Here is a 340-nt window from a genome sequence, read left to right on the forward strand (position 1 = left end):
GGGGACGAACCTGCGGGTACTGGACACCTCCTGGTACCCGCCGCAGCAGCGAAACGCCCGGCAGGAGTTCAAGGAGAGACATATCCCCGGAGCGTCCTTCTTTGACATCGAAGAGTGCCGGGACCAGTCCTCCCCCTACGACTTCATGCTGCCCAGCGAGTCCCACTTCGCCGACTACGTGGGGCGCCTGGGGGTCAGCAATGATACCCACGTGGTGGTGTACGACGGGGATGAGCTGGGCACCTTCTACGCCCCCCGTGCCTGGTGGATGTTCCGGGCCTTCGGGCACAAGGAGGTCTCCGTGCTGAATGGCGGCTTCAAGAACTGGGGGAAGGAGGGG

The 340-nt window shown here is 64.1% G+C and overlaps 1 protein-coding gene across 1 annotated transcript in view; it reads left to right on the forward strand.

The window, feature by feature from the left end:
- Positions 1–4: 4 nt before the first annotated feature.
- Positions 5–340, forward strand: part of TST (thiosulfate sulfurtransferase (rhodanese)) — a gene marked incomplete at its 5' end in the record, with an annotated part of 8,424 nt that continues 8,088 nt past the window's right edge. The window contains one exon of the mRNA XM_009577468.1: positions 5–339. Within this exon, the coding sequence (XP_009575763.1) occupies positions 5–339 (335 nt within the window). The remainder of the gene's footprint in view (position 340) is intronic.

Source organism: Fulmarus glacialis, unplaced genomic scaffold (assembly GCF_000690835.1).
Source record: "Fulmarus glacialis isolate BGI_N327 unplaced genomic scaffold, ASM69083v1 scaffold13295, whole genome shotgun sequence".
Classification (NCBI taxonomy): domain Eukaryota; kingdom Metazoa; phylum Chordata; class Aves; order Procellariiformes; family Procellariidae; genus Fulmarus; species Fulmarus glacialis.